At 31.2% G+C, this 23,823-nt stretch overlaps 1 protein-coding gene across 9 annotated transcripts in view; it reads left to right on the forward strand.

Moving 5' to 3' along the window:
* Positions 1-951: 951 nt before the first annotated feature.
* The window catches only part of LOC145294000 (metastasis-associated protein MTA1-like), a 157,147-nt gene continuing 134,275 nt past the window's right edge, over positions 952-23,823 (forward strand). For all 9 annotated transcript variants that reach the window (XM_080140919.1, XM_080140916.1, XM_080140918.1 and 6 more), the window contains exons 1-3: positions 952-1,428; positions 2,464-2,531; positions 3,272-3,365. In XM_080140919.1, the coding sequence (XP_079997045.1) occupies positions 1,401-1,428; positions 2,464-2,531; positions 3,272-3,365 (190 nt within the window). In that variant the 5' untranslated portion in view covers positions 952-1,400. The remainder of the gene's footprint in view (positions 1,429-2,463; positions 2,532-3,271; positions 3,366-23,823) is intronic.

The raw sequence follows: 23,823 nt of genomic DNA on the forward strand, positions 1-23,823 counted from the left end.
AAACATGGCAGCGAGTAGATGGGAGAGAATCAAATGAATATATAAAGGAGTGAAGAGAGTAGAGGAAGCGGAAAGGCAGGCTGTATAGAGAGAGTAACGAAGTAGAGGGGTGGTTGATAGAAAGACTAATAGATGTTAGAGAGGAGTCGTAAAAAAAAAAAAAAAAAATCAGTCTATGTAAAATCTGAAGCGTCTTTCCTTATCATCCTTTCCTTATGTATGTATTGTGCTGTGTGTGTCACAAGGAAGCGTGTCTTCCCGTCGCTGGAAAAAAAAACTTCTTGGATGTACATTAAAACGAGGACGAAACTTCACGAGGACTTGGATTAGAAAAATTTACATATTACTTATATTTCACCAAATATCGGTGAAGATGTTTTAAAAGAAAAAAATGTTCGAACACACGAGGATGACATATATACCACATCTAACAACTAAATGAAATTGACATCCCGCCCCCACCCCATCCTATTTATTTATACATAAATTGATACACTTAAAGGCTTATGTAGATATTTCGATTTTTCACTTATGGTAGATCGGTCTAAAAAAAAAAAAAAAAAAAAGCTATAGATCTACTCTGTCCATATATACATATACCCGTCAGTGTTTGGTCTATAAGCTGGGAATTTCAGTCATAGATTTTAATTTAAATAAATAGTTATAAATTTATAAGATCTGTATGGGTTTATTTAAAGAGTAAAAAAAAAAATAGTGTACTTTATTTTTTTTAGTTTTTTTTATTATTATTTTTTATTTATTTATTTTTTTTTTTTGCTAAAATCTAAAGTTTAAAGTTTTGGTATTTGTTTATGTATTTTTTCTATTGAGATTTTTTTTTTTTTTTTAAGAATTTGTAGTGTCTTTGAAACAGGAAGGTGTACTCACTGGACTGAACCCTAAAAAGGATTCATTTATAATCGTATAAAAAAAAAAAAAGGGGTCGCTTAATTTTTTTTTTTTTTTTCCTTTTTTTTTTCCTTTTTAAAGGTAGATGTAGATCTTAAGTCAGTTCTTAGACAAAAAGTAGCGTATGTCGTGTACGGTAGGTAATAAGTTTGCTGCGAGAGAGAAGTGGATGATGTCGCCTCTTGGTCGTGTTCACCAGTTTTTCCATTGAAAGCCGAAGTTTGCCGAAGGACGAATGACGTCACGTGTGAGAAGAGGAGGAGGAAGAAGACAGCAAGTCCGAGAAATGGCGACTCGGTGATATGTATGTGTGTCGTACCAAAGGGTGACTCTTTCCCCGAATCCCCCCCCTCTTTTTTTTTTTTTTTTTTTTTCTATTTTTTTTTATTATTACTATTTTTTTTTAACTACGATTTAGGAGAAAACACACAATCGGCGGGCGCCCTTACATATATACCTAGATAATCACTTGTTACTTATCAAATAAGAAAATGGCGGCAAATATGTACCGGGTCGGAGGTACGTAGATTGATTTTAACTCTTAAAAAAATGTGTATCTGCATTGTTGTGTCTATACGTGTGCGTGCCTACATGTGTGTGTGTAAGTTTTAAAAAATGGTGATGGAGGATTTCTTTTTGGGGGAGGGAGCTGAATCTTTCACCCTCTTTTTTTTCCTCTTCCCTATATTATGGATTTTTATTTTTAGTGATATTTTTGTTTTTTGGATTTCGATGAAATTGAAATTTGTTTATTTTGATTTTCTTAAAGATCATTTTTTATAAAGATTACTCGTCACATATATATATATATATATATATATATATATGATCCCCCTTTAGCATTACGAGGTCGTTATGACTTATAAAACCGGCCTTTTTTTTTTTTTTTGTTTTTTTTACATTTCTTCTTCGTAAAGCAAAAATGGAACCATTATAATTATTTATCGATTGAAATGTTAATATTGTTTAAAGATTAAATATATTTTCGTCCATCTCTCTATCTTATCCGGTTTTAATATTTTCTCGGCCACGTTTTCATTTCTTCCCTCTCTAAAAAAAATAACCGGTCTATTTTACGCGTGTATTTTCTATATTTATATAATATTTATTTTTGTAAATATTTGTATTCCAACATGTATCGATTTTTATCTGATCGTAAAAAAAAAAGAAAATAAATAAAATATTGGAACGAGATCGATTTCTTCCTTTTATTTGGTTTATTTTCCTACATCAAGAGCTTATCGGTACTTGTGCAGTTTATGAACCGTGCTAAAATAGAAAGTTATTTTGAAAGCCATTCTTAACATTTGAATTTGGAAGGTTTTAACTATTCTGTACTTTCACCTAACAATTTCATAAACAAGATACCATATAGATTGGCTCTTAACTTGAAGATCTAAGATAGCACGGTCGGTAAACTGCACACGCACCACGTATTTTTATTTTTTTTACTCCTCAATTTTTTGTGCAAGTTTGTTTACGAAATCATGTATGTTCCTTTTATTATTTTTTGTGTATGTGTTAAACTTTCCTATTCCGTTTAATAATCTGTAGATTATGTGTACTTCGAGACATCATCGACCACCCCTTATCAAATTCGGCGGATCGAAGAACTCAATAAGGTAAGATATATATTATAACTTTTTTTAAAACATTTAGTATTAATCCGAGCGAAAAAGGCTTAAATTTAAAACCAAATCCGTCATTTGAATGTCCGGTAAATGTGGTTAAAGGGTTGAATTTCGTGTGTACATACTTAAAATAAAAAAATAAAAATACATGAATACTTATTTTTAAATTTTTTTTTAAATTATTACCGATTTAATATTTATTAATAACTGCTACTTAATAATCTTGTCTTTATTCGCGTGTCGTTCTCTCTCTTCTAATTGCTCGTCTATTTAATTCCCCATGCCTGTCTCCTTCATTGTTGTTGATGGTAAAATGTTCAATGGCCGCCGCCATTTCTCTCTTTCTCTCTCTCTCTGATCTCATCACTCTTTATTTTGTATTTTAATTTTTTAATGCTAATCTCAATTAAATTCTTTAACTTCACTTTTCGGCATTTTTTTTTTTTTTTTTTTTTCTCGCTCCGTAAAACATGTTTCCGCCCTTGATTCTCTTAAAGCATCTTTTCCGCTTAAAATCCACACGTTTATACGCTATTATACACACACGGTCGGCGATCGTGTGTATAAATTTCTTATTACACACAAATTTCACCATTATCCGCCCTAGTTAATTCCCTACTCCCGCACTTGTTTTATTTATTGGATTTCATGTGTGTATGTTTGTATACAATGTATATATATTTCGGTTTTAATTTTTTTTTTTTTTTTTTTTTTTTTTTAATTTTTCTTAGACCCCGAACGGAAATGTCGAAGCTAAAGTTATGTGCTTCTATCGGCGAAGGGACATTTCTAGTTCGCTTATTCTCTTGGCGGACAAACATCAAAGTAAGTTTGTTTTTTTTTGTTTTTGTTTAAGTATAAAAAAATACTAATTTTATCACTTTTTTTTTTTTTTCACTTTATTTTAAAAAAATTTTAATTAAATTTTTTTTTTTTTTTTTTTTTTTTTTTTTTTTTTTTTTTTTAATACGCCATTTTGTGGTGTCGCGTTGCTTAGGAACTCTTAATTTAACCAGCAATTTGTCTTAATTAAATTATTAAATATGCATTTTGCATTATTCGAATATCCTTAATTATTTTTTAAATATTGTTTATGGTGAATAAAACGTTTTATATTAAAAGAAATCTTATATACCACTAATTTTCGTTCGCACCCTTATCTTACCAAAGATATATATTTACGTATACATAAACGCTATCCTTTTTATAAATAACATTTTATTTAAATTAAAAAAAAAAAAACACGTGTGATCATTAAAATATAAAATGTCACCCCAGTTCCAATTAAAGCAATTTTAAAACTACACTACCGGTGTGTGTGTGTGTCTGTGTACACACTGTATTTAAGTGTGTAGATGTCTGATACATATGAAGAAAAGGAGTTTAAAAAGAAAGATACTTGGTAAAAAGAGAAAGAGGTTAGAAGAGTCATTGCCAGGGGAGTAGGAAGAGGTGTGTAGTTGAGGGAGAGGTTGGGGAGGGGGGTTAATTACACTGCATGTCCCCACCCCCTCCCCGTTATCGTCTCCACCATCACCTCTACTGTGTTATTATTTAATTTTTTTTATTTATTTAAGTTGTGCTTTAAAAAAAAATCAAACAATATTATCAACCATTGGAGATATATATATGTGTGTGTGTGTGTGTGCCCCCACCCCCATGCCGGTTATTATAGTGTTATGTCCATGATGACTATCCCTCCCTCTCAACACCTATTAGTACTTCTACTCCGGCTACTCGTCTCCCGTAGTAGAAGTAGTAATAGATCCTATTTCTACTTTAAAAAAAAAAAAGTATATAATCTTAGCAAGAATGTTGGTTGCAGTTGGCCTTTAGGATAAGGGCCAAACATACAGGTGTATATAGAAATGTAAACTATTGTATACACACTGTTCTTTATTTACCTCCCTGTGCTGAAAACGTTTGGATTATTGCACTGCAATAATTTCCACTATGACTGATCTTAACAATTTGGGTACAAGGCCAAGTTGAAAGAGCACTTAATGAACTTGCTAACAATGGTTTGCAAAAAAAAAAAAAAAAATTGGACTGTTGATATTTTTAAATATATCTTGCACGTGTGTGCATCTGTTTACTTTATTTCCATATTGCACATTTATTTATTTATTTATTTATTATCGTGCACACTGGTTTCCAAACTCTTCGGGTAAACGTTAAAGGTTTAAAGGTCCGATAAAAAGTTGTGTATGTTTTACTGTTCTTTGTAAAAATGGTCAAAAAATTAAATATAACAAATAAATGTTACCAAAGGCAAGATAAGTTACTCTTCTACCCAACTGGGTAGGTTTGTAGTGTTTTTACTAATGTAAAATATTTTGATTGGCTCAAAAATGAAGTAAGTTCAAAGGGTACGCACCCACAAGAAAAAGTGGTCACAATGTATTTATTATGCATCTTGTTTGCATACCCCTTTCAAAATGCTTGTTTTTCAAGCCTAATAAACATTTTACATTTAGTAAAAACCTACCTAGTTAGGTAGAAGAGTAACTTATCTTGCTGTTGGTAACATTTATTTATATTTGATTTTTTTTTTTTTTTTTTTTTTATCACTTTTTCGGAGGATTGTGCACAGTAAAACGTACCCAAAATTTTTGTATATGCTATAAACTTTTGTTTTTGTTATGCATTATTTAATGAGAAATTTTCATTTAAAATCCTATTTAGTATTATGCAATTAAAATTGAGAAATGCGCCAACATTATGTGAATACTCAAAACAATGGCCACCGAATCGTGTTTAAAAACGGAGCTCTTAATTTCAACTCTAAATGATTCCCCATTTAAATAATTATTAGTAATAGTATAAAATTAATATTTAACAAACAAGATAAAACTATATTTAATGTCTATACATAATTTTTATAACACCATGCAGTTGCATGTGCATGTATTTTTGCAGATTATTCTTTGGTTGTCTCTGAATGTTCTGATTCTTTTGGGTCGACCCATTTGAGAACCATTGACTTTTCACATGAAACTCATCGTGCGAAAATCTCCATCATTCGAGTAATCATAAGAGCAACTGAGCTTATAAAAAATATTTCAAAAACTACCTGGCGAATATACCTAATGAACCAAGTGCAAGAGATTCAAACAATTACTTATAAAAGATGTTTTCTTTATAGAGACGTGAAAGTTTAAATTAAAATCACAGAAAAATATTTTTCTCATACCATTATTTTTTTAATTTTTTTTCAAAAGTTAATTTTTGACCATTTAAATACAAAACTCCTGCTGCTCACATGTGAATGACATAATCTAGAGGTTCAATTTTTGCGATTCTATGCATTAAATTAGACTGTATTTTGGCAAAAACATGCTGAATGTTGTCTTTCAAATTGCCTATTGTCTGGTTTATTATCATAGACATGGGACTTTACATATTGCAAAAGAAAATAATCTAATGGGGTTAAATCACACGAACGAGGTAGCTAGTTGATGGGTTCATATTGTGAAATTTGTTAAAATGTTTTTCTCAATAAATTAATATCACATGCTGTGTGGCATGTGACTCCATCCTCGTGAAACCACATGTTGCCAAACCAAGCTGAACTCAAAATAAATGATAGTTACCAAATCTTGCAATCAAAGAAAATAGTTGTCAATATAAAGTTTGCCGCCTTTAAAAAAATATATACCCTATAGTATGAAATGACAGAATCCTTAAAGTGATCTCCAGGTTGGTGTTTCTGAAATAGCAGGTGGATGTCTGGCATCCTACTGAATGCCCCATCCTTAACAAAAATAAAATATATACAAAATTGAAGGGGGGGTGCATTCATGCTTATTACGTATTCAATATTTTTGTAATTAAAGAATAACCAATCTGTAAGATTTAGGATCAGCATTTAGTTGATTCCATTATTCATTTCCAAAATGTTTAAACTTTAGGTGTATTTTGAATCTTGATTAGTGTCGGAATGTTGTCAACTCTGGGTATTATGAGTTTTGAGTACTATGTCCATGTTTTGAGCTTTTTGTATCTTGCATGTGTGTTATGACATGCATATTGCGGTTAGTGTGTAAAACCATCATAGTTAAAGGCAGGTATCTAGAAGGAAAACTTACACCTGTGGTGTTTGTTGCTACTAATGAGGTAAACTTGCTCTTCTTAGGGTGGCACTTGCTTCAAGAGTTCAATTGTTTCTGTACAAAGCTTTTCTTTGCTTAAAAGTATTACTTGAAAGTTTTTGGTCAAGCATTGGCAATACTCAAACTAGTTTGCCACTATCATATATATATATATATATATATATATATATACTAGTCTACCCATTGGCCCTTAAAGGGGAAGATGAAAAATCTTAAAAAATAAAGTGATTTTGAGATTATATTGTCTTTTATCTTGAAAACATTTTTTTAAGTGATGAGTTAAAAAAAAAAAAAAAAAAAAATTTCGGAAGCCTCCAGGGCACTACTGCAAACACTAATTAAAATTAAGGAGCACTGAATACTAAACTAAAAGCATTACTAAAACCAAGTTTCTACCCACCCCCCTCCCTTGGAGAGAAAACATTTAAGTAAGGCCTAAAAAAAGTCATCAGAATCCACGGGAGTGCCACTAAAAGCAGTAAATATGGTTATAAATGTGATTATATTTAAATCAGTTTTTTAACTCAACGGGTTAAATTACATTTATTTTTAAGGAAAACAGGTTTAAATAAGTTAAGACCAAAATATTGTTGACCTTCTGCATGCTTTGAATAGCAGCAGTGGCTTTTAATATCAAGACTTAAAACAGGGTGTCCATGAAATAGGTAAGCAGACTAAGTTTTTGAAACCGGATGGACGGTTTAACTGCCCAAGCAAGCTGATCTGAGTCTTATAAGTATGTTATATATATATATATCTATATATATATCTATATATATATATATTAGGTGTTACAGAAGCATGAGTGACACAGACCTTTGTTAAAAAATCACTTACTGGTGTAAAATTGTTCCACTCATCAGACCAGACTTCCTGTTTTAGTTCATTTTATGTAAAATTTAATGATGTATTAATTTTGTAAAATATACATAAAAAATTGTATACACATTATCTTTCATGCCAATTTGTTTATCCATTTTACAATAAAAACAAAAAAGTCCAATTTGGTAACTGAACCTTTTCTTCATACTAGGTTTTCAGTTTACACTTCTGTTATGCCATACATACATACATATATATATATATATATATATATATATATATATATATATATATATATATATATTAAATGAAATTATAAAATCAATTCCTCATCTTGACTTAACATACTCCAGAGAGCTTTGCCATATGCTTGAAAGCAAAATTCCCCCATGTAGTCTTGGGCCAATCTTTCAGCTGTCAAGAGCAGCATGTTAGTCTTAATGCTTATCTGATCAGCTCATCTCTTTGGTAATTGTCCTTTTAATCTTTCTAAGATATTATCGCCTTACATAGTTGATTCTTGGTAGCCAAGAAACATGTTCAAACCACATCAATCTCTTATCAAATAATGTTAATGGCTCTAATATTTGTATTTTTAGTCTTTCTCGCAAGTTCTTAAACATATAATTTCAAAGACATTGCGCTTCCGTTCGTACTCTGCCATTATTATATTGTTTCACTTGCATATATAACAGAAACTAAATTGTAATGTCTTTGCTTCAAAGGCATTCATATGTCCTTCCTGCTCCATATCTTTTTAAACATTCAAATGCAGAAGTTATTTTTATTCTTCTGTTAATGTCAGATGATCTTTGAACCATTAAACTCAGAAACAGTCTTCCTATATTGAGTTGGCTGCCTTGCACTGACCAATTGATGTGTACTAATATCGTTTCATTTTATGGAATCTGTTTTTCTCTCTTGCTTAAACAATCAAGAATTCTGGTTAATTTTTCTGTTGTACTAAAAATTTGCTATATATAATTAGTGTTTTTTAAACTTGGTTACTTTTGAACAATTAGTACAGTGTTCAAAGTTTTTCTACATTCAGTGTGAGGCAAGACTTGGTTACTCTTCATCTCTCATATACATGTGCAGAATCTGATACTTTGCGCATATGTCTCAGTTTTGTGTGCACTTTGTGTCAACTTTAGTACTGTGTGGAGCATCTGAGAATTCTGGTATTTTGCATGTATCTTTCTGACCTTGCCTACGCTGTTTCAGAACTTGTATACTGTATGTCTAAAGACTATAGTACATTCACTAGCCTTTTTTATTTTTTTTAGGTATTGAGTACATTGTCATTTGAACTGCTTACTACCTGAGATGCCCCTACCCAGCAATTTATAATATGCCAAAGTGTTCCTCCTTTAGGGACGTTGGCTTGATTCTCTCTACCTTCCGACCTTGTGTCACATCTTGTGATAGGAAGGAAATAAATAATAGTAATATATTACATCAGAACTGGACATTGTGTATATCTCTCAGACTCTGGTACATTTTGGGGGTTTATGTTTCAATCTTAGTTTAGTAGCACTATTACACTATCCATTTATAACAAAACTTCGCTTACACACCTCATAAATGTGTATGTTAATAGTAATAATCTATAATTTCTATTTTATTCTTAAATATTTTAATATGTAGTGGAGACTTGAATATTTGGTTTGTATTTTCTTGACTGAACCTGCCTTTCATCATTACACAAACGAGTCTATTTTCCTCATCCCCCCTCTCTTAAAAGGTTTTGCATTTAGAAGTGCTCTTTCTCCCTCTCTATCACGTTGATTACACCACCAACCGTCCTGCCCCCCCCTCCTCCTCCTTTCTAAACAAAAGACACTAGGTTATGTTCCATGGGCTATGGTGGCAAACCTTTTGCTGCTGTGGTATATTTCAACTTCCCCATGAAAGAGTGATTATATCCTGGTGTGTGTGTGTGTGTACATCTACCCTACTACCACCACCCCTGTAAAACCTCCTCCCAGGTCATCAAGTTAATGCTTTCATTATCCTCTTCATCTTGAATCTAATGATTCAGTCAGCATGTCTTTTCTTTTTCTCATATATATATATATATATATATATATATATATATACACACACACACACCTCTGCTGTCTGGCCATCCATTATAACTCTATATTTAGGACATATCTAGAAGAAAAGATATGGGTAGGCATTTTTATTTATTTTTTTTTTACTTGCCCTTCCTCTATATTATCTATCTACTATTTTACTATGTTCAGTCTGTTTGCTTCTATTTATTCGAATTTCCTTTTAATCTACCTGTATAAAATAGTTTCAGATTATAAAAAAAAATAATTTATTCAATCTTTCGTTAGGGTTCAACTTTTTTTTTTTTTTTTTTTTTTTTTTTTTTTTTTTGTAATCATGTTACAAGACAGTTTTATTCGATTATCGACCCTTGACCGCCATCTTGGATTTTTACATAAACACGTTTTGTACCGGTAAATTTAATGTCCTTTCCATGAAGCAGGTATCAAATGAAGAACTTAAATTCACTTCTAATGGTCGATCCGTAAATAAAATCTCATCAACTCTAATGATATAAATATTAGATTCTTGGATACTATGTGTGCAGGTTTTTCGTTGGTTTAGGAGCACAAACGAACCGTATTACTCGACTTAATTTCTATCTCTATAAACTATTTTCTATCTACATCAAGTGTTTTAAATGCTTCAAAGTTACTGTTGATGGGAAATGACGGTCACAATTTAAATTGATATTGGTTATTTTATTATCTAATGTAATTGTTTATTTCTCATATTAACGGAATTGATGATTACACTTGGAGACCTCTAAAGCGCACCATAGAATTTACACTCCTCTTATGTGTAATTTTAATATAAGTTAATATATTTTTTGTATCATTCAAAAGAAGAAGAAACAAATAATTTGCTGCGGATTTTTAAAATTTTCAGCACGTGAAAATAATGAAAATCCGATACTAAAATCCTGTTTACATTATCAACGTCTTTAAACAATGTTTAATGGCTATTTTGCATGAGCTAATAAGCATACGCGTGTTTAGTAAGTCTAGCAAAAATCAACTAATGTTCAAATTTACTTAAATACTTATTTACTTTTGAATATATATTTAAAATGTAGTTTTGATGGTGTTTTTTTTTTTGTTTGTTTGTTTTTTTTTTTACATAGTGCCCCCCCCCCTTCATTTTAGGAAATCTAAATAAAATATAACCTGATCGATGGAAATTTTAATGTGACATTGTCTGTCTGAGAAACTGTCTATACTAAACTCCTCAATTTTTAGTCTGCAGACTTAAAACTTGATATATAGAGGATTTTGATCTGTAAAACAAATTCGATTTGGTCTTTAGTCAGTAAAAATATCTACTGAGTGGTAAAAATTGAAACTTGACAGACAACTTAAAGTGCACTTGCATGCATGCACAAATATACATTCATACATTAAAGTGGATTAAATTTTAACGTTTTCGCTGTCTGACAATAGCTCAAATGTTAATGACTAAGGCGCAAATGCTAAATGATTTCGTTTTTATTCTAGCTGATGACTTAACTTTTGAAATCACTATTGTGGAATTCTGTTCCATTTTCCTGCTTTCCAACTGACTACAATATTGTTGTCAAGTTCAATGTGAACAAATTCTTGATTAGTCATCCCCTTAAGTAGTCCAATTTACAAAATTTCCACTAACGATGACTGGCATGTTCCTCTTGACCACTATACACTCATTAACCCTTATCCTCAAGTTGCCTCTGGGCCTTCATAAGTGGTGACTCCTTTGTAAAAATATAAGTATCAATAGAGACTTGGTGCTATTATAAAAAAAAAAACAAAACATTTTATTGCTGGATGGCCTACTAGTCTAAGTTTATTTATTTTCAGGCTGGGGTGAGGCATTCTACTGAATGCCAGACATTCACAGCTATCTCATACATTCTAATCAAGAGATTTTTTAAAGATTTTAAGTACAATTGTTTGAATCTCTTTCACTTGGTTTACTGGGGATATTAGCAAGGTAGTTTTTGAAGTTATTTTTCATGAGTTCAGCTGCTCCTATAATTACAGAAATTATAGACTTTTCTAAGATTTCAAGATTTTTTTATCTTGTACAGAAGAGTGTTTCATTGTCTCTCTCAGCTCCGTGTAGAATCATTTAAGTCCAGAACTACTAACCGAAAACTCACAAAGTTTATATTTTCTTCATTGGCGTTTAAGTTATTAATTCTTTGGGTGTTAACATTGACCAGGTCTTGTTAAAAGAGGGAGGTCGTCAACCAATTCGAATGTTATGTGAAGGACTCCTTCACTGAAGGAGAGAGGGGGAAGAGGGATGTGGCTAAATGGATAGGGAGGAAAGATAAAGGTAATAAAAAAGTTTATTAATCCCGGATAACACCAAGTAGTCCTTTCTTTGGCCTTCGGGACAAGATCAAAGTGTAGTATCTGTTCTTCAGATGCTGCACTTCCAATTTCTTGTTCTGTCAGTGGAGGAGAAATCCTTCACGACTGAGACAATTTTTATTTTTGTTCCTTTTCTCCACATTAAAAAATGACCCTGATGTCTAACTCTGTCCCACGGGGAGGCATTGTAAATAGGAACACCAAGTAATCCTGGTAGTCTATATCACTATAAAAGTGAAAATGTGTGTATGAGGCCACTTTTTAACCTATATACTTAACAAAGTTTTGATCTACAGACTTGAAATTTGGTATATGTGGTTTTCAGACTTGTGGAAAACTCTTTCATCAGTTTTTTTCTGCAAAAAGGGTTCCAAATTGAAAAATTGGTATGTGGAGGTGATTGGATTTTTATCCATTTTGTCAACGGTTTCACAAATGTGCATGTGTGAAATATTTACATGACATTACTTATGTTAAGAATAAGTTGGTTTGAAAACACTTTTTGAAGATCGTGTTAAGCTGGCCTAATAGTTATCATACTCTGTCTTTAGATTTTTTGGCCTAATAGTTATCATACTCTGTCTTTAGATTTTAAGCTGGCCTAATAGTTATCATACCCTGTCTTTAGATTTTTTAGTATTTTTTTTTTTTTTTTAAAAGGACTTTAACATTACATTTAATAGCTATAATAAATAAGAATTCTACATTAATTAAAATGTAATATTTATGTGAAATATTTACAAGCAGCCTATCTTCTATTATATAAAGGGAAGTCATTTGTGTGTGTTTGTATGTCTGCTAAAAACTTGTCAGCCGCATCCAACAAGGTCTAAATCAGTACCATCTGAAAGAGCAATGCTCCAGATGCATGATATGTGAAAATTAGAAAAAAAAGATTAATTTTGTGGTGGTCAACTGAACCAGTTTTTGGAGCGGGGAGAGGAGTCCTTTTTCACGTCACTGTTTTTGCAAATCACGCATGCGTAATAAACTAAAACTATGTTTAAAAAGCCTATTTTCAACATCATGATGTCATAAGCACTTGTGGCCATGTGGGTAAACGTGTTTGCCCCTAACATTTTGCCTTCTTCCCCTCTTTCGCATTTCGTGTTCAAACCTTGCCGCCACAGCTCCTTTCTTCATTTTTTTCGGTTGCACGGGCACTCCCTGCTATTTTGATTGAAAGAAAAGTTTGGATTCATTTATTTATTGTGGAGGAAGGTTCTAGTGCACAGACAACAAAAAGTGCTCAATATCTGGAGAATAGCTTCTTCTCTTGTATCCCTTCTGCTGAAATATTTGGTGGGGAGCTTATCACATACTTATTTTGGTTGATTACATTTTCGTGTTTTTTATCCATTCTTTTATTTTTGAAATTGTTGTAGAGATATCAATGAAAGTGCTCAATATCCATAGTATAGCAGGTGTGTTCAAACCGAACTTCATATCGACCCGGGCAATGCCGGATATCCATGCTAGTTATATAAAGCTGAAGATTCTAAAATACTTTCTTTTTTTTTTTTTTTTTTAATACTCCTTTTTCTTAATATATACTATAATTTGTTTAATTGCAAATAAAAACATTCTCAAAAATAATTAAGAAATGAGTTAATGATTCCATTCTTCAAGAATATTCAGATTTACACACAGAATTTGAAGAATAGAATATACAATTTAAAAAATATTTTAATATAACCAATAGTAAAATAGCAAAATCGACATTGATTTCAAAATGTATGTAGCTTATTGCATTAATATAAATTCACATTTTAGAAAAATTACTTTAGTCAACGATGATATATAAATATTTGAAAATAGTAAATTTGTATTATTTAATAAATATATTATTTATGTAAATATCAAAACCTAACAAATTAATGGCAAAAGGACATTACTTCCATTATCCATTTGGGTACGGGTACAGTTTTTGAATTAAACAAAAAAAAAAACTACTTTTAAAAATAATGAACTTGAAACATTTTTCATTTTTGATTATCCATAGATACTGGAAACTTTATAAAATCTTCATTTTGATATAAAAAACAGACGCTACCAAGGAAAAAAAAAATGATTTTATTATTTCTCAAGATAAATATTTTTTGTATTTATTTATTTGCACACGATTATCCTCATCTTCATAGTTGCTTCACCACATTTCGGCCTACTTATCCTCTGGCCTTCAACTATATGAACTATTTTCAACTATAGAAGGCAGTAATTACAGTGGATACAGTTACAACTCGGCATTCCTATCTCATCGCAGTTAACCACTTGAAGAAGGCCACAGGATAAGTTGGCCAAAACATGGTGAAATAACAACTATGAAGATGATAACAGTCCACAAATAAATAAATAAATAGACAAATTACTTATCTCAAAGGATTCTAAGAAAAGAAATGCGTTTTTTTTTGGGGGGGGCACAGTTTGTTAATCTAATTTTTAAATAAACTATTTGACTTTAAAAACAACTTTCCCATAAATTTATGTAAGTACACACAAAATGAGGACATCCGCGATTCTTTGATGCGTTTTAGAGGTCCATACAGGGTTATATTTAGTTGCTATTATTAGAATATTTATTGGGGGGAAAAAAATACAATAGCATTAAATAAAACGAAATTTAAAATCCTATTTAAAAAAGAAGAAAAAAAATTAAATAATTCCCACCAAAAGACATTTTTAGGGTTTTTTTTTTTTCCGAACAAATCGGCCATTATAATCTACAATGATTTTGCATTGAAGAACAACTAGTTAGTAAGAAAACACATTTCATTTTAAATTATAATGAGCAATAAAACTAGTTTCTCTCACTTTGATCATCCGTAGATATCAAGAACGTCGCATCAGAATGCTCATTTTGATGTATAAACAGATCCATGCAGGAAAGAAATATTTTTACTTATTTCTGAAGATATCCTCATATTGTATGAATCCAAAGATTTTATTGTTGGTATTGATTTCCCGTATATTTTTCTAGATAGAATTCTTTCTAGAAAGACATTAGGTACTTATGGGATGGACCTGAAGGAGGTTGTCAACATCCTAAGTGAAAGTAATTTTTTGTAGACCGACCTGGATATGAACTTGGAACACCTGGGTTGTCAGTACGTCCCCCGTTAACCACTAGAGCATCATCCTACTGAAGATGAATATTTTTTCAGTTTTAATTTTGAAAATAAACTATTTGACTTTAAAACAACTTTCTAGAAATAGAATTTTATTTTGGGGAAATTTAAAAACCATAAATGAAGAATGCATACAAACGTTTATGTAGGTATGCACAAAATGATGACCTCAACAATTCTATGATGCATTTTGAAGGTCCCTACACTTAATTATATTTAGTTGCTGTTGGTAGAATATTTATTGAAATAAAAAAAAATACGGTAGAATATTTATTGAAATAAAAAAAAAATACAATTGCATAAAATAAAACAAAATTTTAAATCCTATTTAAAAAAAATAAAATAAAATAATTCCACCAAAATACATTGCTTAATAGTTGAAGAGAGAAAGAAAGAAAAAAAAGATCAACTTATTCTATGACCCTTTTAAATTTGGAAACAATAGCATAAAACCACTGTATTGAAAGTGTGAAAATAAAGGCTCCCAAACTATGCCAGCTGGTTAGGGCTAATATGTGAAAATAGTAAGACTTATATTTACCTATAATTACACTCTGATATTTGAAAGTAATTTTTGAAGCCTTTAAATTGAAGGATAAGTTTAAATTAAGACAGGATTCAAGTATTAAAGTTTATTTGTATTTGAACCAGAGTAATTATATCCCTTCATATGTACCAAAGAACCAAAATTTAACTTGAATTAGCATTCCATGGCAGGTGCTCGTCTGAACTCCAATCTCGGCCCCCCCCCCTCGCCAATCTTTCACGAAAAACACCCGTCTAGCTCAATCCACTGTGAAAAATTTCCCCCACTCTTTGTGTGCCTAAATCAAAACGTGGATTCCATGAACAAAGCTTCTTTCTTAGAACTGCACGCCTGTGGAACTCTGTTCCGTCTGCCTGCTTCTCACCTGACTACAACTTGGATGTCTTCAAGTCCAACGTTAACAAATTCCTAATGAACCGCCCCCTTAGGTAAACACTTCATCAAATCTCCACACTAACGTACTGTACTTGCAATTAACCCTTATCCCTGAGTGGCTTCCGGGCCTTGATAAGTGGTGACCACCGTGTAAAAAAAAAAAAAAAAAAAAATTTGGTGCCTTCTATTTTAAATAGCATATAAACTTAAATTAAAAGTGAAGTTAATTAGATTTTGTAGGTTTGTCATTGATATGTTCTACAAAATCAATATTCCATTCTGAACAGCTAGTTGATTATGGAATTTTTTTTTTTTTTTTTTTCTACAAAAAAAAAAATTACAAGTGATTAAATTTTCTTCAGACGCTTTCTATTTCATTGAGATTGACATAAACTTTTTTTTTCTTTTTTTTAACATATGAATGGAGAACAAAAATTTTTTTCATAAATTGTCATTAAAAACTTGCTAAACTAGACATTTACACAAATGTCCTTTGCAAAGACTCGCATTCATGCGGGCTCTGTGATTGTCATCTAGCCTTCAAATTCATTAAATGCAGTAAAAAAAAAATTTGATCAAATCAGAATGTATTGAAGAAAAAACAGATGAATGGAGTGTAACTTGTTTTATATATATATATATATATATATATATATATATATATTTAATTTACAAGATTGAAAGTCGTAAAAGTCTATTAGAAGCCTGTTTTACAAAATATCTTCATATGATACAGGGTTGGCAGTTATGGCTATAAGAATTAAATCTTTTGTTTTTGTTTTTTTTTTTTTTTGTAAGGAAAATATCAGGCAGGGCTAAATATCAAAATTTAAGTAACCAATCCAAAGTAAACTTTTGTTTTCTAACAACATAGACCAATATATACCAGAACTGCCTAACAGAACACATTCATGAATGTGCCTTTCATTAGAGTAGGCTATTGACCACTTCTGTTGGATGTGAGAGGGGGGGGTATACTATACATATAAAATCATGAAGTTCATTAAATTTATATATTAAAATGTAGCTAGTAACTGATCACTCAGTAAGTCCCGGGCTTAACTAATAAAGATTTGACTATTTATCAACATAATCTCCTTCTAGGGTACTATACTGATTGCAACCTTTAATAATTTGGTGCTTGCTTTTTCTTTTTTTTTTTTTTTTTTCTTTTTTTTTTTTTTTTTTTTTTTTGTGGAACAATTTGTTTTTCGTCTCTAACTATATTTGTTTCTGTTATCATTTCTTCCTTGGAGCCAAATCTCTTTCCCTGGACCATTCTCTTTGACTCTGTAAATAACCAATACTCACTGGGAATCAAATCTGGAGAATAAGGTGGATTTGAATTCAAAGTGCAATTTATAGTTTTGTAATTTACTTCTCACATGACTTTGTTGTTAAAGAGCACTTTTTCTTTGTGACTACTTTTTTTTTTTATGGTATTCACGATTGATGGTTCACTCTTAAAGTAATGGATTGCACATCATGTAGGCTAAAACCTTATCTACTGATATTTGAACCGTTAGTTGCTTTGAGCAACTTTCATCTCATTGTTTACTCGTCTGACTGTTGATTTGGCTCTAGTAAATTAATTGGTTGACCTACGTTTCATCCATTTTCACATATCGCCATAAAAATTCCTATTTCTTGTCATTGAAGCAGTTGCTAACACAATTGTCGACACATTTGATCAACTGTGAGCAAATATATTATAAAATTAGAATGCTGCTTTTTCATTGACAAATATTAATACAAAAAAATGAATGCATTGCCTTTTGATTTCTTCAACACTATCGAGTAACTTCAAAATGAGTTTGTGGATTTTTAAAAATTTTCAACTGGACAACGAATTTGGGTGGCATGGGTGTTCAGCTATCATTTGTGTCTACAACTACGTTTTAAGTCGGCATACCATCTTTTAATCATTTCTTTTTTTGATAGAGCAAAGTCAGTCTGAATAACACTTATCAAGCTATTGCTTTGCTTAAACAGTATTGTTTCCAGTGAAAGGACAACCCTTTATAAACACAAAATTAATTTGGAAAATTCGCAACAATAACTTAAATAACTAATTTGTAAACTAATTATCTGATTAGGCTAACATTTTGACACCTGCCATTTAAAGGTTATTACTTTATAAAAAATAACTTTTTGTCGTCGTTTATCTCTTTCTTCCTCCTCCTCCCCCTCGGACAAAGGAGGGACTGAACCTAGTAATTCACTCCCTTTTGTTTGTTTGCACTTTGCTTAATAACCACACCTTGGATTTTTTTTTTTTTTTTTTTCTTGCACAAACATTAGTCATGGTAAAAGTAAATTTTTACCAGAATGGATGATCCGGGATAACTATGGTACCCTCACACCCTGTCCCATTTTAGAGGTAACAACAGTAGGGCAGCTCAGGTGGAGAGAGGTGTTAAAAAATTGGTAGTGGGCAGGCAAGCTCGAAGGGAGAAAAGAAGGTAAATAAAAAAATATAACGTCTTAGCTGATGCGCCCATTACAAAACCAGAAGTCGTGAGCGTTGGAATTAAGGATAGTCAATCAAAAGGAGATGATGACTTGCCTAAAAAGTGCCCCCCCCTCTCTCCTTGTGGAAAACGTCCAAGTTAAGGGTGAAAGAATTAATGTTTTTGGCCAATTTTTCGGTATTTGTTGGTCAAGAGATTGAGCTTTCAAACGATACCAATTTTGTCAGTGTTGGTTGTGTGTTGAAAGTTTTAGCGAGATATACAAACACACACACACTAATAGATAGGCGAGATTTATATAATAGAATATGAGGAATTCATGCCATTTAATGGACTTTGGTGTGAAATGAATTCTCACATTTTGAACTCTTTTTCATGCTTAAAGTTATTACAGTACCATCACATCGCATCACTGATGTTCATCTATTATATAAAAGATAGCTGTCTGCGTATGGTCCCAAAGATCACAAAGTTTATACTTTCTTGATCGGCGTTGACTCAGACATATATCTAAAAATAAAACAATTGTTCATTATCTAGGTGTCAACTGGCCCAGGTTTCATCATGGTGGTTGGATTTTCAGCTATTGCCAAGGTTGTCTTGTATATGTTTATATACACCCTAGATAATATCTACGATTTGCGAACGCGCGTCACATGTAGATTTATTTACATCGAAATTTTACACGAGTCTTCCTATTTCAGCCCGTCTCGTGTTGATTCAACTTTTTTTTGTATAAAATTGAAACTGTTGTGAAACTAAATAGCAGTTCTCAATGTTTGGTCAATGTCGGTTTTCACCATCATATCAGACAATTGGAGGGAGCTGGTTTTAAAGTTGGGTAAAAACAAAAACCCAAAACTACCCCGCTGTTAAAATTCACTGCAGAAACGTTAAGTGCGTTTGACCTCATTAAACACGTACCTGTCTGTCACATTACTTTTTAATTATTTTATTTCACACATTCTTAATTCTCTGCCATCGTAGTGTGGCGGGAAGTCATCAGCCTATTAACCTCAAGGGTTTGGGTACAAGCCTAACTACCTACCAAAACTTTTTTCTTTCTTTCTTTTACACCTCCAAACACCCGGGGAACGTCTATAAGCCTATAATATAAAGGGCAAAAATCTGTTTAAATGTAGGCATGTCTGCAATAGAGGCGACGGATTTAGATGAGATCAGAACTATTTTGAAGCTCGACCCTTCGGGCAACAAATATCAAAAAATTGGCTAAAAACATTAATTCCTTCACCCTCAACTGGGCACTTTTTACAGGGAGGGGTTGATTTTTTTGTCAATATTTTCGAAAGTCATCACCTCTTTTCGATTGTCTAGCCTTAATTTAAACCTACGTCACTTCTGGTTTAGCGATGGACGCAACAGCAAAGACGTCACTTGTTCTTTTTCTCGGTTCGAGCCTGCACTACCACTTTATTTATTTATTTATTTTTATTTTTATTTTTTTTTTAATTCTCAGCACACACCTCCAAAAACCTAGACACCCAGGCTAGTTTATTATATAAATGAAAGTGAACTGGGGAAAATTTGAAAGAGACTGATTGAGTGAATAGAAGTTATATAATGTAAAGATGTCACACTTTTAAACCTCTTCAATTTTGTTGTTTTATGGCCTTGGTCAATGCCGGTAGCCTTGCTAGTATGACATAAAAGATGGCCTATTTATGGGATAAAACATTCGGTTTTTGTTTTTTACAGATCTAATTTTATTCGTTGTGATATTGTATGTCATCAGCTAAGTACAAATGATGCTGTATATTGGCATTTTTTGCCGTTACTAATATCTGACAGTAAAAACATTTTTAAAAAAATAAATACAAACTTATTGAAACTGTAGCTACTTAAGTTACAAGAATCAGAGTTTGGCAGTTAAGTGTTTTTTGTTAACCCAACTTTGAAGTCAGATTTTATTTGCTCGTAGCTGATTGCCTATCTCAACTGATAAGATGGCAGTCAGCAATTTTGTAGCAATCGTTTGTCGGATTGTTTTCACTTGAATTTTCTATCTTCCTATTTGGTTAGAATGATGACAGGAAAAGTTGGTTTTTTTTTTTTTTTTTTTTTTTTTCTCGCACTGGTGTGTGTATGTGAAAGTGAGTGAGAGAAATATGAACATCAAATTCACTCTAGTTGGATTTCTGATAAACTAAGAAGTGTTCACATTATGTCAGTTCTCAAGTTTTATCCATTTTTATATGAAAGCTTTCGCTTTAAAAGAAGGGTATGTTTCAAAAACTATTTGTCTTGATTTCTCCAGATATTGAGCATTTTATGAAATATTCAAATTTGTCTGAATAGTTTCTCTCCTGTGGAGGATATTCCTTAAGAATTATTTTATTTATGCCCATGTGAAGTGGAGGGGGGGGGGTGAAATAATACAAATCTAGAGTATATTTTGTTTAACATGATGGAAAAAGAAATCTCCAGTAATTTGAAAATTGAAGAAAAATGGGTATGGGTAAAAATGTCTGAAAAAAAAAAACAACTATGTTTCTTAAAAAGAGGCTTACGTTGCCCGGGGATTTTGTAGGCGTTTTTGGGTAAATGAAAAGAAAAATCGTTGGTTGTTTTAAAAAGAAAACGAAGCCTTGACGTGCAGTTGGAAAATAGTAAAGTGTGGGGGAAAAAAACATGCGACCTGGCAGGTGCCCGTTTTTGACGAGTCAATGACGTGAACTTTGAGTGCGAATCTGTTGGCTTCTTTTTTTTATACGAAAAAGCTTAAATGCACATGCGGCAATCGTAAGCAATAGCTATTCAGCAGTTAACATTTTCTGCAGGACAGTTTTTAATGAGGTCAATAACCCAGTTTGTTTGTTTGTTTTTACCTAATTTTTGGGAAAAACAGCTCCCTGTTTATTAAGGGGAGTGTCTCGTCTCGAAATGAAAGCAACCGTCTGATATGACAAAGCCGACATTGACCAAACGTTACATCGCTTTCTAGAGACCACTGGCTGTGGGCCAGTGATTTGAATCGAGTTTCGCTTTTTTTATATACCGAAAAACGAAAGCAACACGTGCCAATCCGAAAATGTTGAATATTTAACATTTCAAAGTCGGGCAAATTAAATAGAGAGGCGACCACCGTTAAGTTGTAGATATTATCATTTAGACGCGATATAAAAAGTTTTAAGAAGTTGTGAGGCGATCGATCGGTTCTTGGAAAGAGGCCTTTCTTGGACATACACGAAAACACACACACAAACATTTTCGCTTTTATATTTAAAGATTATGCTGATTACACATTCATGCATGCAAGGGATTTTCCTGAAACTGTTATTAAAATCACTACAATATTTTTTGCTATTATATTATTTTTTAGTTAAAATATAAACAATGATTTATTTAATGATAATATTGTTGGTTTGAGAAATTAATTTTTCTTCAAGTTACATTCGTATTTATGCAATCAATATATGAGAAATTTTTTTAAAAAATTTTATTAGCATCTATGATGCTTTATTTTCATTAAGAAAAAGCAAAAATAAATCCATGCTTTTTTTTTTTTTTTTTTTTTTTTTTTTTTTTTTTTTTTTTAATGCTTAAAAGTAAAGCTTTAGTAAGGGTGTTTTCTGTACACAAAATTCATTTAATGGATTCATTAGATTTTATTAATTATAAATACTGAAAATTTCATTAAAATTGGATAATTTTTTTTTTTTTTTTTTTTTTTTTTTTTTTTTTTTTTTTATTATTGAAGGGAGGAGTAATATTTTTACACTTTGGAGATCATCCATTCATTTTGCACTTACCCTAAAAAAAAGAATCTTTGATTTACAAAAGTATTTTATGATGGAAAATTTAGTGGTAGCATTCACAATTATTTATCATAGCTAGAAAATATTTTTCTTTTGAAAGTTAAAAAAATATAAAATGCCTTTGATTATCTTTTAAAAAAAAAAAAAAAAAAGTTTTACAAATTCAACTGATTTTTTTTTTTTTTTTTTTTTTTTTTAATTAATTAATTGTAAAGTAATCCTCATCTGTGTAACCATCTAAAAAATCTAACCAAAAAAATATATAGTTTCCTCTTGTTTACTGTTTCCAAGTAAGGAAATTAGAGTATTTTGCTAGTGCTTTAATTTTTAATATAAAAGCGTACTGTGACATTGATTGGCAATAATATGCTTTCAAAATAAAGTGTAAATATGACATTAGGTTTTTCCTCTCGGTTAAGGAGTCAAAATGTATCTCACTTTTAGAATTACAAAATCTCTAACTCCTTATTTTAAAGTCTTCAAATATTTAATAATCAGATTTAAAAAATCTAACTTAACCCTGCGCATTCTAATGACTTTGACCCTTCAACTCTGAGTGTGACCTTATTAGGGTCAGATGTGACCTATATGAAGGTAGAAAGCTGATTCAAGGATTTTGAAATTAGATTTCTACTTCTGCAAAATTTTTAATATAAACAAGGTTACAGAATTGGAGGATATTAGGTTTCATCCCTAGAATTTTAATATCTTCAACTCCAAAACCTTATTTTAAAATCTAAGATTTAGACTGTCTGGATTCTTTAGATTTTAAAAAATCTGATTTAGACTCCTAAAATCTTCAAGTCTACGAGCCAGAATAAAGATGCACATAATGTAAAGTCATTAATAAAAAATAAGATTAGTTAATTTTCAAGATTTAATTATGGAGGGTGAATTTATTTGCCAAGCTAAAACTTGCCTAAAGTTAAGTCATTGGCATGTGTCCATGTTATGGAGACATCTATGTAAGAACATAGCCAGAATTGATTCAGATTTGTATTCTGTTTTATACAATATCATGTTTTTACATTGTTGTATATCTATTGCAGTGAACATCCTCAAAATCCTAAGTAGAGTTTAACCTGAGATTTGTTTATCAAGTTAACTTTTGGGTTGGGATCAGCAAATTAAAGTTTCTTAATAAATTGTAATGTTGAACTGCTGGGCTAAAAAAAAAAAAAAAAAAAACACATTAACTCCTATAGTTTTCCAAAACTTTAATCATCCTAAATTACTTGATAAAACCAAATATTTTAAAAATTAAATCCAGATAGTTAAAACAAAACATTACAATTAAAACTTTATTTTTGTGAATCATAACAGAAGATATTTTCAAATGGACTGAACATTTATAAATTAAAATAAAAACACTCTATACGCGTAATTGAAAGTTTGTTTTTTTTATTTATTTTATAATGAAACAAATTTTCTTATAAATGAATAAATTGCATGCGTTTTCTCTTTTTGCCGCAGACAGGGTATATTTCTATTAAAGCATGAGTGACTACTGTGATACAGGCCAGATTTATATTGGATAACTTTGATGGTGAGATGAATCTCACACACACATATACTAGCAGGTCTATTTAAGGTACTAATTTCTATAAATTATATAGATTGCAGAAAAAAAAATTAAGTAAAAT

Source organism: Euprymna scolopes, chromosome 15 (genome assembly GCF_053919585.1).
Source record: "Euprymna scolopes isolate OS-2025 chromosome 15, ASM5391958v1, whole genome shotgun sequence".
Classification (NCBI taxonomy): Eukaryota; Metazoa; Mollusca; class Cephalopoda; order Sepiida; family Sepiolidae; genus Euprymna; species Euprymna scolopes.